Below are 14,929 nucleotides of genomic sequence, written 5' to 3' on the forward strand. Positions count from 1 at the left end.
AATAAAATTTTTTCATGACACCATATCTCATTGGTCAATTTGATATCAGTCTATTAGCAGTAAGTAGAATATTTGAAATAAATAATACAATTTTAAATGGAATTTGATCTTTAGTGGCAACTTTTGATTTGCCTATGAGAATCTGCTAACCGAAAATTCAAATTTAAAAAAATGTCAAAGGATTACTGTTATCATCTAGAACCCTCTCACAATAATTTTGTTGTAGTTGTGTAAACAATATAATTGTTAAAATGCATACAGGCTGTTACAAATTCGTTTCTCACTACAGGAATCTCGAAAACGGTAAGACATACGAGGTTAACACGATTACTTTTGGAAATGGGTATTTAAAAAAAAAACGAAATTTTGGAAATCCGATTTTGTTTCATATCAGCCTTGTTTGAGGCTATATTAAAAAAAGAAGAACACTTTCTCATGCAACTTTTTCCCCTCTATAGAATGGCATTATCAATTTTTACTTTTTACAACTTTTCGTTTTCCCAGGACCAACATCAACTTCGTTTTTTTAAATACGGCCCTGTAAATTTTAATACATTTTTTGCAAGCCTTCACGACCTCCAATACTGTACTGCATCAGCCAGAACCAGATTCAGACATTTTTTCTCGAAAAATTCATCTTCAGTGTATTCGTTCCAAATTTATCTAAATTTTTTATTTGGATTTCTATGTTTATTGAATTATCGCACATTGTAAGTGTCGTTAGACCGTGTGAAATCCATCTAGTTATTTAAATATTACCACCACGCATTACAATAAAACATTTATTATTATTAACTATTACCATCATACATAAGTCGATACGTAAGTCATACATAAGTAGATAAGTTGTTGCGTCAAAATTAAAACATTATTACAATTTTAATTTTATTATAACAAATTAATTCTTAAAAATGCATATGAACAACCAAAACGCCAAATAAATATTATACTTTAAAAAATTTAATTCAATGTTCAAAAACATTTCCGTTTTGGCAAAGGTTGAAAATGAAGGTCTGCGTAATATCATCGAAATTTATTATACCTGTAACCGCAACTGTGAAAGAGCATGTCAGATGTATTTCTATGAATATCCTGAAAAAAATGAGATCGGAATTTGTTTGAATTGTCCTGGAGAGACGGAACGGTACATATAAAAATTGATTGTGACAATCGATAAAGGGCAAAAAGTTGCCATGAGAAAGTGTTTTTCTTTTTTCAATATCACCTCAAACAAGGCTGAAATGAAACAAAAACGGATTTCCAAAATTTCAGTTTATTTCAAATATTCATGTTAGTCTTGATTTTTTAGAGGCATAATGTTGGTACCCTGATTACACAACTTCGACCTCATTTAAGCTAGTTCGTATCTCTTACCGGTTTCGAGATCCCTGTAGTGAGAAGCGAATTTGGAACAGCCATAATTATTCCATCTTAATCTTCAATTATTCTCAATGTAACATTATATGTAATGTATTGATTCATTGATTATAACATTTTATTAGCAACACAGATCAATGAAGTACGCAACAGTTATTCAATGAAGTATTTCAAATTTATTATTACTCTTTAGGTAAACACAATGACATACATAGTATAATTGATATTTGATGTTAAAAGAAATATTCAAAACACTACTTAAAACCTGTTTTTAACTGAAAAATACCCTAGATTTGAATGAATAGAAATGGTATTGCTTCTTTCTTAAAAACTCTTAAAATATTAAAAATAATGCACTAATTAATGAGCATTGTGTTAAAATTTAGGTGGAAATGTTTTATCCACCTATTGTTTTTATTAGATTCAGTTAACTTGTTTCAAGAACGGTCAAATTTATGACCATAGTTATGGACGACAAATATTTATGAAATAACTAAAAAAATATTTGCCACGGTAAAATATTGCAGAATATTTTTCGCTATTCGAAAAACATTTTAGGATAACAATTCAATGTAAACTTGTAAGAAACCAGTCAGCTCTCTAAAATATTATTTTTGAATCAGTAACGTTTAACATTGGGTTATTTTTTAAATAAACAAATAAATTTTTAATATATAAAAACGCCAATTAGTATGCATTTTTAAACGGTTAGTGACATTTTAAGTTCAAATAAGCAGGAAGTTGACTGGTTATTTTCAAGAGAATTGAACGTTATTAATTGTTGGTTAGTAGCCACTGATAAAAACATGTTTATATGAAATTTTAAGAAAACCAAATACTGTTTTGAAGACACTTAACAACGTAAATATTTTCCTTGGTTCCTAGTAACGACAGTACAACATTTCCATGAAATTAAATTCTGATCTGAAACTAATACTAGCATGTTTAAGTTTTCACCATCCACAATTGTATATAAAATGTCTAGATACCAACATATACACTGTGTTTCAAAATTAACATTTTTTTCCATTGCAGATTTTAAAAAATCGCTGGTACAGGTCAATTAGTAAATAGAAATTGTCACTTTTCTGCAATATTTTCTATTTTTTTTTTGAGCTGTAACAGACCTATAACATTACCGACATTTTTTTTAATAGGACGCTCTTTATTTTATAGTATATGGAGATCCGTTTGTATGATTTAAGCAAAGAAATAAGTTCGTCAGTTTTATCAATTATTTTGGTTTAATGAAAAGGTTTACTATTTGTTAGGAATTTTTCTAAAACGTTATTCAGAAATATCTGCAGAGTTGGCTCATAAGATGAAACACACAACATGCTCTCTGTAATATCTGAATTTAAAAGGGAATTTATACTTCTTATAAGTTTTGGTATTGGTAAGTGTAACTGTATACTTATATTTACTTACTTTTAAACAACTCACTCAAATTTTCAAAATTTGTAATCATTTTCCCACAATAATTTATATTAAATGAATTTCTATTCGAATTAAATATGTCCAAATGTAAATATTTCTTGGCCGAAATGAACTAGGTGTGACTTGACTTCTTAAGAAGATATACCATCTTGAAGAAGACCAAACCAGTTGCAGACACTTTGACCTAATTTGGTATATTTTTATTATTGGTGATTCGTAGTCCCAGTCACTAAAATATATATTACAGAAGTGTTTTCATAGACATCTGTTAAAAATAGTTTGTTCTTTTTTTGTCTACGGTCTGTAGTGACATTGTAGAAAGTGTGATTATGAATGAAAAAACGTTATTGTCATTGAATGATTAATTTTGATAAACTATATGATTTTCAAGAAGAAATTTCAAATGTTTTTTAAACACTGAACTGTAACAAATTACAAAATAAAATATAGAAATCAATCTCATTACATATTTAAAATGTAACTCACTTTATTAAATGCATATGTTAATTAATGTCCTAAATAATAGTCACAGCCTTTTTGAGGTGTATCTTCGTAAGGAGTCAAAATTGACTTTTAGTCCATTTAATCTCTTGTTAAGCAAGATGTTAAATTAAGGGGCATCCCATATTTATCATATTTTGCTTTGTCAATTATTGTCATTATCATTTATTTCTGAGAATTTACTGTTAACACTACAAATATTTTATAAACATAAAATTTAATTTACTTAAGTGAAATTATTTAGGTAAAAGTTATGTGTTTCCTGTACACTTAAAATAATGTACTCGTAAGTGGGTGCATACAAGTTTGTGTAATACTGTCAGAATTTCCGTAAGAGATACTTAACATTAGAAATTCTACTTTCAACAGAATTTCTCTCAACGAGGTAAGTAAAAGTTTACGTAACATTTACATATCCACTGCTGATATTGATTTAAACTGAACAGCTCTTTGTTATTGTTACTAATGATTAATACTTAAGCAGTTACGATAAAACAACCAATATTTAAATTTATTAACGAGTTTGCAAAGAACACTAGAAATATTTCAAATCCACATTAGATAAACAGTTGACCCTTTTATTCTAGGGGCACATTTTGCCAACAGGATTAAATAAAATATAGTGTATTCATTCCTCTCTCTCAGACTTTAACTCAGCTTTACTACGGAGTTGGATCAAAGTGGTATTCTTTCGTTCCTAGATCTCCTTGTCAAAAGCAAACTGGATATCACACTGAGGCACACGGAACCAACCACGTCACCATTCGGGTCAGGAACAAAATATCGTCAACATAAGGACTATCTAACGGAACACTTCGACAGGAATTATATCACTTATGATCAGTTCTCAAAGAAAATAGAAATACTAACAGAAATATTAAGACATTTAAGTACCTATATGTAAGGATATACAATGAATTAGATTGCCCTTTAAGGAAGCACAATATTAATACAGTGTATGATACTTCAAGAAAGATAGGGTCAAACTTTGCCAAGACGTGCTACGAGATCGATTTACTATAAGGCAAATTTTAGCCGAGTTGAGGAAGCAATGAAAATCCAAAAAAGTGTAAATAAATCCAACTGAATCAATGGCTTTGACATTGGAAACGACTCATACCTAAACATCAAGAACCGAAATGTCACGGGCCAGTGACTGTAAACGATACATCGGAATGCAAATAATATAAATACTAACCAAAAGAACTTAATTTCCAGTTTTTCTGAAAAAGGAAGAGACATTGTTATGTAGATGATGTAGATGCATGTAGAACATACATTATGCCTGTCCTATTTTTCCAATTATATTTTTTGGGGTGGGGAGTTAGAGAATAAAAGTGTGCATAATTGATATCGAAATATATCGCACTTGATATAAAATTGCCTATACTGTCAAACTTTTTTTAAATCCTTTGAACAAATTTACAGGGAATTATATTATCGGTGGGTGATATTTACCTGAGTATATGTAATTTCTTGTAGTCCCTTAGGAGCATTTATGACACCAGCAATTTGTAAAGCTTGTGTCGTTAAGGCGGTTATTAACAGCATCCATACGATTTTATCCATCACGTATACCAAAACCTAAAAAAAGGTTATAGTATAATATAATTGGCAACTGTTGATACACTTGTATGGGGTGTGTTGATACAAAGTCTAACTTAAGTACGTAAATTTCAAAAGGTGATTCCTTAGAGTTAGGAAATCACTTTTTTCAGTAGTATTAGGGCTACTGTATAGTAAGAAGTAAGAATAGTAACTCGAAACTGGCTCATTTTGCGAAATAATGAAATTGGAAAATTAACTGTCCCAAAGAAATTTAATTTAATAAGTACCTACATTGAAATTTTGCGGTAAGTTTTTACTTACAATTAATTAATTCACTAGTTTAAGTTTTATCACTCTTCGTTAAACATCTTTAGATATATTTACGTAGATGAATAACGAAAATTTAATATCTTGAATATCAAGAACTAAACCATTTAAAGTATTATTGGTTCATACAAACTTCTTGATATGACAAGATTCGCATCTTAAAATATTTCTACGTACTTTAGTTATTCACTGTGCTTGTATTTTTGATGAGCATATTAATGTTACAGGTTCAAAACGTAATTAATAGTTCTATCTATCTCTCTATCTATCTATGGCTTTGTTTTCTTTTTGACAACTTATAGTGCTTTATAGAAATTTGTAGGTACTTTACCGTATTTAAATTGAAACAAGTCTGGGAACTAGTGATAAAATTAATTAGTAGTTGTTTTGTTTTTGTTTAAACCGCAAAGTTAATTATACGTGTAAAACGAATTTTAAATTTAAATAAAATCGTTCATTTAAAATGAATCATAGACTTAAAATTTAATTGAATAAAAATATGTTTCTACTGAACTGCATTCGTAAAACCAAATACTATTCCACGTTACTACCTAAAATAGATTATAATTTAATTTATACGGCATTAATTTTTCGGTAGTTGAATAAATATTGCATGCGACTTCGTTCACGGTGTACCTGTAAATGAAGATAATAATGACCACGCTGGCTTCATTTGTATTTAATTATTTGTGACATTTTTTTATTACTTTTATTATTTAATTGTATTGAGAAATAAAAAAGTTGCAAACGCTTGTGATAAGAATGAATTTGGTAAAAAGAGAAATTAAAAGAATTTTTTCGAATCATAATAATTATTAGTACTCATAGAATAATTACCTTCTTTTATATAATATTATTTCTTTATAAAAATAACGAAAAAAATTGTCAAATTTTTTGGCTTTTAGCTTTTTGGTTATTTTACGTCGGCCTATTTCTGCCACTATGGCTAAACACCGATGCCAGGAGACGAGCAACGCTCAAACTGGATATTTTGATGACCCTCCATTTTGTTGTAGTAACAAATTTGATACACATTTTTGTTTATTCACGTCATATTGACTGGGAATCAAAAGAAAACTGGTTGCGTAAAACTTACGTATTTTATAACCACCTTGATACAAATATATTGGTTAGTTTTTTTTCTCAAGGAAAATTCAAGTCACTATGTAGCATGTGGGAGTATTGGTAATGTACTTGTAAAAATGACTGTTCTCGAAAAATTTTTCGCGTAACACATTTTTTTGTGTATAAAGATAAGTTACCGATAACCAAATATATGTATTTCAAATTAGGCATTGAACTAGTTTAGAGATAATTAAAAAACATATTCAAGTTATTATATCTTATAAAGAATTATGTCAACTTTGAACAAGGAACACCCCGTGGAATTAAAAGGTATATTAATTGTCTTATAATTGACTAATCTAACATCTTCTAGATGTCTGTGAAAGTGATAGTTGTAATAATTACCTTTTAGACATATTTACGAGTGTGTTAATAGTTTATAATGTAAATAAGATGATTTTCGTAACAGTCATTGAAAATAATGAAAGTGATCATATGGACTATTATGTATTAATTTCCGTCACATATTTACCACACCTACTAAAGAAATATTTGCTGTTTTTGTATATAAATATAAACAACATTTCTGTTCACATATAAAATACATTTAAAATATAAATAAATCCATTATTATAGAATAAAACTAAACATTCTATTTCTGTTTAGAAATGAAAGAGAGTAATAAAAGCTCATTATGTATGCAAATCGTAAATAAATGTAGTACTGGTGCTTATATTTAATATTTTTATATTATGTATTTTCCGTCTTCGTGCGATCGGACTATACTAAATTGTAGCAGGTAGCTAAAATTTAATCCCCGACAATCCGTCTTTGTCTATGCCGCTTCAATTTCTCTTATAAGTAAACAATATAAAAACAGCATTTCAAAACATGAGGCTACTTTAAGCATCATAACCTGGTGAAGAGGGTTTTTAGTAATTCAAATAAAATTATTCAATATTATTATCAAAATATCTATTTAAATTTAATGAATAGACTTTTATTCCACACAAAAATATATGTATTTTGAAAATTCAAATTATGGTGAGTAAATGTAGTGTTGTATAAATGTATAATAAAGAAAATAAAAAAGTAGGTATATTAAAATTCATTCTCTGAATATTCTGATGAATTATCTTCGTCTCCTAGATTGATAACGATAGGTTCCACAGTAACGTCAATTAAATTATCGAGTTCCAACATTTTCTCCTCTTCTTTTTGTACATGATGTATACATCTTTGCCAGTTATCTGCAGTTACTCGTTCCAAAGAATTTTTTAACAAAATTTTCACATCACTTAATTTAAACGTCGTATTATTTCGCGCTACATCTCCTTTTACCTGCGCCCAGACTAATTCGATTCGTAGTACCGTTATTTGGCGATTTGTTGCCATTTCAGCGATAACATATTTTTTCTGATCTTTATTAAGATTGACAAATGTCAAAAGTTCCTTTTTCACTATATTTGTTTCAAAAGAAATGTTTTTTTCCGGATAACCATTGAATTATATCGGCTTTCCTCCAAGCAGTCGTAGGCGTCCGTTCGGTCTGCCGTGAATGGTATTATCCATGACAATTACAGACCCCGGGAGGAATAAGATCCAACATCTGTGTAAAATACTCTTCGAAAACATCTGCGTTCATATCTTCATGATAGTCACCTGTATTTTTAGATTCAAATAAAAGTAAACCGCCATCTACAAAACCACTGGCACTACCTATATGTGTCACTTTTAATATTCGCCCTTTACCAGAAAGTGCCTTGAACCCTGTTGAAAGTCCATCTAAAAATGCTTGTCGAAAACTTTTTACATTTTTATCTTGCCATACTTTTGTTACAGTATATCCCTCGTTGACCCAAGTTTCGTCTAGATAATAAATATTCCTCCCTTCGTCACGGAATTTTCTAATTGATCTTAAGTAGGATCTTCGCCAACAAATAATTTCATCTTTATCGATAAGAACTGACTTCCTGTTCTCCTTTTCCCAGCAACAATTCAACTCTCGTAAGACGGCCCATAATTTGCTTCTATTGATTTTTGGCAAATCGTTGTCCTCTGAAAGTTCACTTAAAATTTTGTTTAGTGTTGGTATTTCTTTTTTAAAATAAAATGAGTGTACTTTAGTCACTAAACACAAGTCGAATTTTACTCTACTGCACTAGCACGTCTTCGTATATTCAGCTCTAAGACTGGATTTATCTGTCACGCCCACGTGCTAATATGCCGGTTCTTATCTCGGGGTTTTATTACTCTCTTTCATTTCCAAACAGAGTATAGTAATATTGTATTAAATATATTAAATGTATTAAATGTGTTTAAATCTGTAGCCGATTTACGTGTTTGGCCAGATCATTAAACAGTCACATTGTTATTTTTTGTGTAAATAATATCTCGTAAGTGCAATATTAATGTTCTCCCTCGAACGATTATATCCGAAAAGATCTACTCTTTAACTAAAAAGATTTGGTAATAATTTATGCCCAAAACTTTCTTACAATTAATCACAGATGCCCAATAAACTGCTCCATTGACAGACACTCAAATTGTGTCATAATGAAGCTTGAAGCATGTTTATTGGATTTTTGTTACAAAAAAGGTAACAATTGTTTTATTAATTTTAGACAGTAATTTGAAGTAAAGCTGATAGTTCCAGTAGTAAAAAATTCTAGTCGTACTTAAACTAATAGAGGAAAATTTCACTCAATCGGGTGTGGACAGAAATTGATACATTATTGAGTGAAATTGAGAGAAAATAAGTCCAATTTTTCTTAACGTGTATTGGTATCACATTGCCACGAACGCCTAGGTTATTTTGGTTATTTTATACGGGTGCATTTTTCAGATAAACATGTTAGAAGAAAAAAGAAATCTAGAAATCTCTAGAAATTTTCATAGTAAAAAAATTTAATGTAAAATTTAGTTTACAATCTTATCTACATAATTAATATATTAGTCTTATGAAACACATTAAATAGAAAATATTAAATTTGTAATGTGCAGTAAGTTTAATTCGACTTCTAAAAGTCGTTTGCAAAACTCTGAATACGAGGGCTCCTCGTAGCTCTACAACTGTAAAGTGTTTACAGCGGTGGTTATGGTTTCCGTCACACAGCAGTGAAAGACGGTGTGGGAGTAACGTATATTTACTATGAATCTTGGTCTCTGTTTAGTCCAAATAACAGCTATTCACCGCCTTTTTTCTTAATAAACGTAATTTGCTGAGGTGTGATGTAAATGTTTAAATTGACTGTAGCACTGGCAAAAATCAATGATGCGAAAAATACCAAACTTTAATGAAAATGTAATTGAATAGTTTATTTCGGACAAAAGCAGAATAATGAACTTTCACTATAAAAAATAATGGTGAGTACATTTTCCCTATATTTCAATAGTACTTAAAATAAAACTACTCAATTATATTTTTATTTTCAATGCTTTGTACCTAATTTTTCCGGTATGGAAGTCAAGAAGCGCCACTATTTTTATTATTAAAAAAAATAATCTCATAACTACGTCCCCCTTTGAAGTATCTATTTGTTATTTTTTTCTTCACGCCCTTAAAAACCAACACACCCATCAAAAAAATATTGTGGATCTTTGGTTATTAAATGGGAAATAGTAATAATAGAATAATATATACTTTGCATTGTTAAGTTAGTTATTTATTTTTTTACTGTTTTACTGTACCTTTCTAGCAACGAATTAAATACTCTTTCTTGTTACGTTGGGCAAGTGTTTTTGATTTCATGTTATCCTAGATGCACTCCAAAAATTTTATTTTGCATTTTCTACAAAATAACTAGTAGATGTATTTTCCTCAAATTTGGTACACAACTATTTCTGGGAATGTATAATAATTTTATGGCCTTGTTTTTTCAATAAAAAAGAAACTCTAAAATGTATTTCTCAAAATTGAACCTATATAAAAAATCGTAACAGACCACGTGTAGGTACGTACTAATGCAAAACCAATACTTGTCAAATGGTACATACCAATAAAAAATAGTGATACCGCTAGCCTACTTTTATATAATAGGATATTAACACAAAAAACAGACATACTGTATGTACGTAATCTATTGCTAATCCATGATGAACGTTAGTAAAATGCAGAGGCGTCGCATCTTTATACAGAATGTTTTCCGATGATTGGGCACAAGAACACTGTAGAGAGCACACAGGCCAGACAATTACTAGCAGAGGAAAAAAAATATAAATTGTTTGCGATGTCCCTACCAGGAAAATTACGAGCAAAAAGAAATGGTGGCTCATTTGAAGATTTGTTGTAATAGTGGCAGAATTATATACATAACAATTTTTAAATGTCAAGATAACAGCTTTTCTTATAATTCCTATTTTTCACAATCTATTATTTTAATGCTGTATGAAATAGCACCACAAAAAATAAACTTAACAAAATGAAAACCACTTTCTACGACACCTTTGTATACTCAATCTTTAAACTCATTATGGTGGCTCATATTCCATGATTATTACATTGGATCCTTCTCGTTTTAAAGAATTTACAATCTAATGTTTTACTGAGATCATTTATAGAAATAATGAATAAGAACAGTGCAAAAACTATTCCCTGTGGGACCCCAATATCACTTATATTTTACATTACATCATTCCATTAAATGGTACCTAAATGAGTTTTGTCAAAAATTTTCCCTGTAATGTCGCTTTTAAAAAAAAAGCATAGGTAAAGAAACATGGAGTGCAGGAAGTTTTCAGATATTAATAATGAAGCATCAGGAATCAGTTTGTTTGCCTTTCCAATAAGCAATACATAAATAAAAGTGCTTTCTCCTTATCGTTCCACTTATAGATGAAAGAATCAATAGTACATACTTCTATATACGACCCTACTTCCTACTCTCTCTTAACTTTTATGTAATGTATCTAAATGCATTTCTTTTCTTAACGTTATAATATCAGTGGACGAAATTAGGTTTAGCAAAGTGGGGAAGCAAACTGTTCAACTAGGTTAAACACCTCTGTCTAGAAACTTCAAATAACAATGTGTATTACTAATTGCCGTACACAAAAAAAATGAAATGAGTATAAAATATATACGTAAAAATGTATATTTACCAGAATAAAATTAGCATATTCCACACATTTTTCCACCAATGTACTTGTGGTGAGTAGGTACTTAGAAAAAATTATACTTATAAATGCAATACCCATGGTGGCATTTGCCTTGATTGCAACAACCAATGAAATAGAATGCATCTAAAAATACATGCCATATTTCCTATTTCACCTCTGTCACATAAAAACATCTATGAATTTGAATTAAACTCTGTAATATCTATTGGGAATATACACTATATTATCGTAAGTTCATGGGATAAATATGTCAATTTGTAGACTAAACTGAGAAAATGTGTTACATTTTTCATTTAATATCATTTTGCACTATATAGCTTAATGTTTTATCACCTTATATTCGTTAACAAGACTAACCTATCAATAAATCATTGTAAGTGTTCATACATTTTGTCTCCAGTCTAAAATTTTAAAATCCCTCTAACTTCTATCGCCAAAGATAACAAGACTAGCTAATCGCCTCATATAAACCGCTATAGAAAGTATAGCTTTCCAGACATTTGCGCAAATATTTAATTTGTGTTCTTCTAATAATTCTAAAAACGTGGTTTCATTGATCAAGATTTCACATATTTCTAATGATCCTATTGCAAATTTAGAATCAATGTTATTCAAATTCCAAAACGGCAACTTAATCAACCTATTTAACATTATTGTATCAAACATTTAAAATATTTGATTTGTTTATAAAAACGTAAAAATATTTCGAAATCTGGTTTACTTTTAAGATTGAGCGTCTTTTAAAATTATTTGTGTTTTATCTTATTTGAAAATTAAAAATTTTAAGTTCGTTTTTATTTTGTTTACCTGCCATTATTTATTATTTAAAAACAATACTCTTTTTCTACTTTATTTTAAAAAAATATCAAAACTTTATTGAGAAGACAATTTTTTATTCAACTATTATTTTGTCAAAAGCGCATGCAAAAAAGTTCAAAACGTTTATAGAAAGTGAAATATTTAATTTTTTTATTGTTTTTACATGTAAGTATGATATTGAACAATTTTATTAAAAATAACCTCCAACTGGTTCTAGTGGTTCAAGTTTTTTGTTATTTAATTTATAATTCTTTAAATTGTTTGTTAATTATATCAAAATGAACTCAAAGAAAAATTTGAACTTTAATTAAATATTGCTAATGGTTTGATGACATAAATCTGGTAAGGCAAGATATAACAGTTATTTATTTTTAATTTTCAACTGTTAAGTACTGTATTTATAAGCATATTAAAAATGGTAAGAAAAGTAATAAAAACAAGCCTCACTCATATAATTCAGAAACAAGTATTTCATGTTTTTGTTTTTTTATTGATATTACAAGTATTATTAACAATCCCACAGGAGGTACAGTGGATTTTTAATTTTACATTATGTTGTTCATAATTATAAATAAAAAATAAAAACATGAAAACATTAAAATATTTCCAATTTGATATCATAAAAATAAAAATACTACTTCTAATGATAATCTAATGTAACGAATTTTAATTTTCAGAAATACAATCAATTTAGGATTTCTGTAAAAAAACTGTTTGAAAGTAAATGTATTAATGATTTTTATATTAAGTACTTCATTTTCAAAAAATGGAAAAATACAACAAAAAATTATGAAATCAATCACACAATTTTGAGAGTAATATAAAACTTTTCTTTTTGTGTGACACTGGAAGACTCTGGTGCAAGAAGGGGGTTATTTTTGAAAAATGAGACTATTGTAGATAAAGTTTTAAAAATGTTTTTTCTACCTTAGCAAATATGAAATAAAAAATGTGCTTATCAGAAACCGAACTGTATAAGATTAAATCACTTATCCCTTAGTATAAGAATATATATCACTTATACCTTTCTTGCACCACATATGCGTTGTTTTATTGAACTTTTTATAGGCCATTTATATAAGTATGCAAAAAAATAAATAACTACAAATGCATATATCTAGTTCTTGCAGTATAGATTATTTTTAGTCAGTTATTTGCTAATTCAAATGCAAAGGTTATACTTATTTAGCCAAATGATGTGATGACATCATTTGGCTAAATAATTTCCTCTCCTGAACGATTAACATATTGCCGTTTATTTTCTTCTTGCACCCGGGTCCACAGTTATTGTATGTTGTTGTTCTATCAATTGAATCTTATTATACAGGGTGTGGCGTGTATAATCTATAAAAATTAAACTACAGCTTCCTGATGATATTTGTAATAGAAAACTCTTGTACAGAAAAGTTCTGTCTTCACGTTTTTTTTTTGTAAATTAAAGTTCATTTATTCAACGAAAATGAAGGCCGACCCTGTGTTATGTATTAAAAACTTTGGAAACGTTTTTTTTGCTACCTGAGATGTAACCTTATAATTTAAGTCGATATAATCTAATACTAGTACATTGTCAAAAAATTTGTGCAGTCAACTGATTTTGTATTTGTATTCGACCCATCAGTGTTAAAAAGTGAAAGATTTCAGACAAAAGTTTTTGTTTTGTAATTCCACGATAGTGACAGTGTAATTTTTATAAAGAAGTAAAAAATAAGAATAGCGTGCCGATTACATTAAAAACGAGATTCTTATATTTTACTTTGCTTAATTTTTTAGTTTGTGCACAAATTATTATAGTTTCACAATGCATTTACTCTTTCCGAACGTGTCGAAATGGTGTTAGTGTATGGTGCAGCCGGAGAAAATGCGCTCGCGGCGACTAGGTTGTACCGTAAATGATAACCACAACATCACCCCCCATATGCAAATACAATGCTACAGTGCGTTCAGCGGCTGCGAGATACGGGAACTGTTATTCCTCGAGGAGAAGGACCTGATCAGCAATTGAACTTTAATGTTGAAGATGCAGTGATGTAAAATCTTGACGAAGACCCCACAATTAGTACTCGACGACTCGCACAGCAAGTAGGAACCTCATCTTGTACCGTACATGGCCTTTAAGGCGCCAGCTGTTGTACCCTTATCAACGTAACCAGTTCAATAGATTTTACCCCCGTATTGTGATCAACGAATGCGTTTTTGCAGATGGTTTTTACGGCAATGTGCCAATCAAGTAGACTTTCCTGCTTATGTTTGTGTAACAGATGAGGCGACATTTACCCGTGATGAAGTGAATTTCGATAATATGCACATATGGGCCGGTAGATATCCTCACGCGATTAGGGAGACTCATTTTCAACATCGGTTCTCTGTAAATGTTAGGGCTGGCATAATATGCGATATACTTGTGGGTCCCTATTTCTTTGAAGGACGACTAAATGGACCAACATATGCTGACTTTTTGGAATACCGATTGCCTGAATTATTGGACGATGTGGCATTACAAGTTCGGGCACGCATGTTTTATCTTCAAGATGGGGCTCTTCCACACAGTACTCGAGAAGTAACGATACTTTTGAATGAAATGTTTCCTCAGCGATGGATTGGACGCTTTGGTGCTGTGCCGAGGCCACCTCGGTCAACCGATCTAACTCCAATGGACTATTATCTTTGGAATCACTTGAAGTCATTGGTTTACAATACTCCAATTGCTACGGTGCCGGTGGAAGAATTGCGGAACCGT

General features: G+C 29.8%; 1 protein-coding gene across 2 annotated transcripts in view; it reads right to left on the reverse strand.

Moving 5' to 3' along the window:
- Positions 1–14,929, reverse strand: part of LOC108903651 — a 28,597-nt gene that overhangs the window by 3,223 nt on the left and 10,445 nt on the right. For both annotated transcript variants that reach the window (XM_018705894.2, XM_018705893.2), the window contains exon 2: positions 4,774–4,899. In XM_018705894.2, the coding sequence (XP_018561410.1) occupies positions 4,774–4,899 (126 nt within the window). The remainder of the gene's footprint in view (positions 1–4,773; positions 4,900–14,929) is intronic.

This window comes from Anoplophora glabripennis, unplaced genomic scaffold (genome assembly GCF_000390285.2).
Source record: "Anoplophora glabripennis isolate ALB-LARVAE unplaced genomic scaffold, Agla_2.0 scaffold56, whole genome shotgun sequence".
NCBI lineage: Eukaryota > Metazoa > Arthropoda > Insecta > Coleoptera > Cerambycidae > Anoplophora > Anoplophora glabripennis.